Source organism: Calidris pugnax, unplaced genomic scaffold (genome assembly GCF_001431845.1).
Source record: "Calidris pugnax isolate Ruff unplaced genomic scaffold, ASM143184v1 scaffold2529, whole genome shotgun sequence".
Classification (NCBI taxonomy): Eukaryota; Metazoa; Chordata; class Aves; order Charadriiformes; family Scolopacidae; genus Calidris; species Calidris pugnax.
The window spans coordinates 7,646-8,328 of record NW_015092656.1 but is presented as its reverse complement, the minus strand read 5'-3'; the positions used below and the strand labels follow the sequence as shown (position 1 = coordinate 8,328).

The window sequence follows — 683 nt, the reverse complement described above, 5'->3', positions numbered from 1 at the left end:
GAACCCCCAAAGTCAGTGGGACAGCCTCCCCCCAAACCCGCAGCTCCTCCTTCCTGCTCTCCAGCCTGCAGGGGGGGACCCCAGAGTCAGTGGGACCCCCCCCTTGACCCTGCAGCTCCTCCTTCCCACTCTCCAGTCTGTGGGGGGCAACCTCAGAGTCAGTGGGACCAGTGGGACACCCCCCACTGTGAGTGGGACCCCCCTCCTGACCCCACAGCTCCTCCTTCCCACTCTCCAGCCTGTGGGGGGGACCCCAGAGTCAGTGGGACCCCCCTCCTGACCCCACAGCTCCTCCTTCCCTCTCTCCAGCCTGCGCAGGGGGGCTCCAGAGTCAGCGGGACACACCCTGACCCCCTCCAAGATAAACCCAGACCTCTGAACCCCCCAACTGGAACTGAACCCCCCAAAAGGGACCCAGGAGTCAGGGCTGGCCCCTTCCCCCTGCCCGAGGGACCCAGGGGTCGGGGTCCTACCGATAATTCTCCTCCTGCAGTTGCTCCACCTGCGTCTGCAGCAGCAGCAGCTTCTTGGCGGCGGCACCGGCGGCGTCGGCCTCCAGCTGCGCCTTCTCCTCCCGCAGCGCCCGGTTCTCCTCGGCCAGGCTGCCCTTCTCCTCCAGCAGCGCCGCCACCTGCCCCCACCCCACCACCAGAAGGACCCAGATGTTTGCAGGGGGGGTCCCA

The 683-nt window shown here is 67.6% G+C and overlaps 1 protein-coding gene across 1 annotated transcript in view; it reads right to left on the bottom strand.

The window, feature by feature from the left end:
* LOC106900541 (protein Hook homolog 2-like) overlaps positions 1–683 on the bottom strand; it is a gene marked incomplete at its 3' end in the record, with an annotated part of 6,946 nt that overhangs the window by 1,015 nt on the left and 5,248 nt on the right. Inside the window, exon 2 of the mRNA XM_014962632.1 lies at positions 474–631. Within this exon, the coding sequence (XP_014818118.1) occupies positions 474–631 (158 nt within the window). The remainder of the gene's footprint in view (positions 1–473; positions 632–683) is intronic.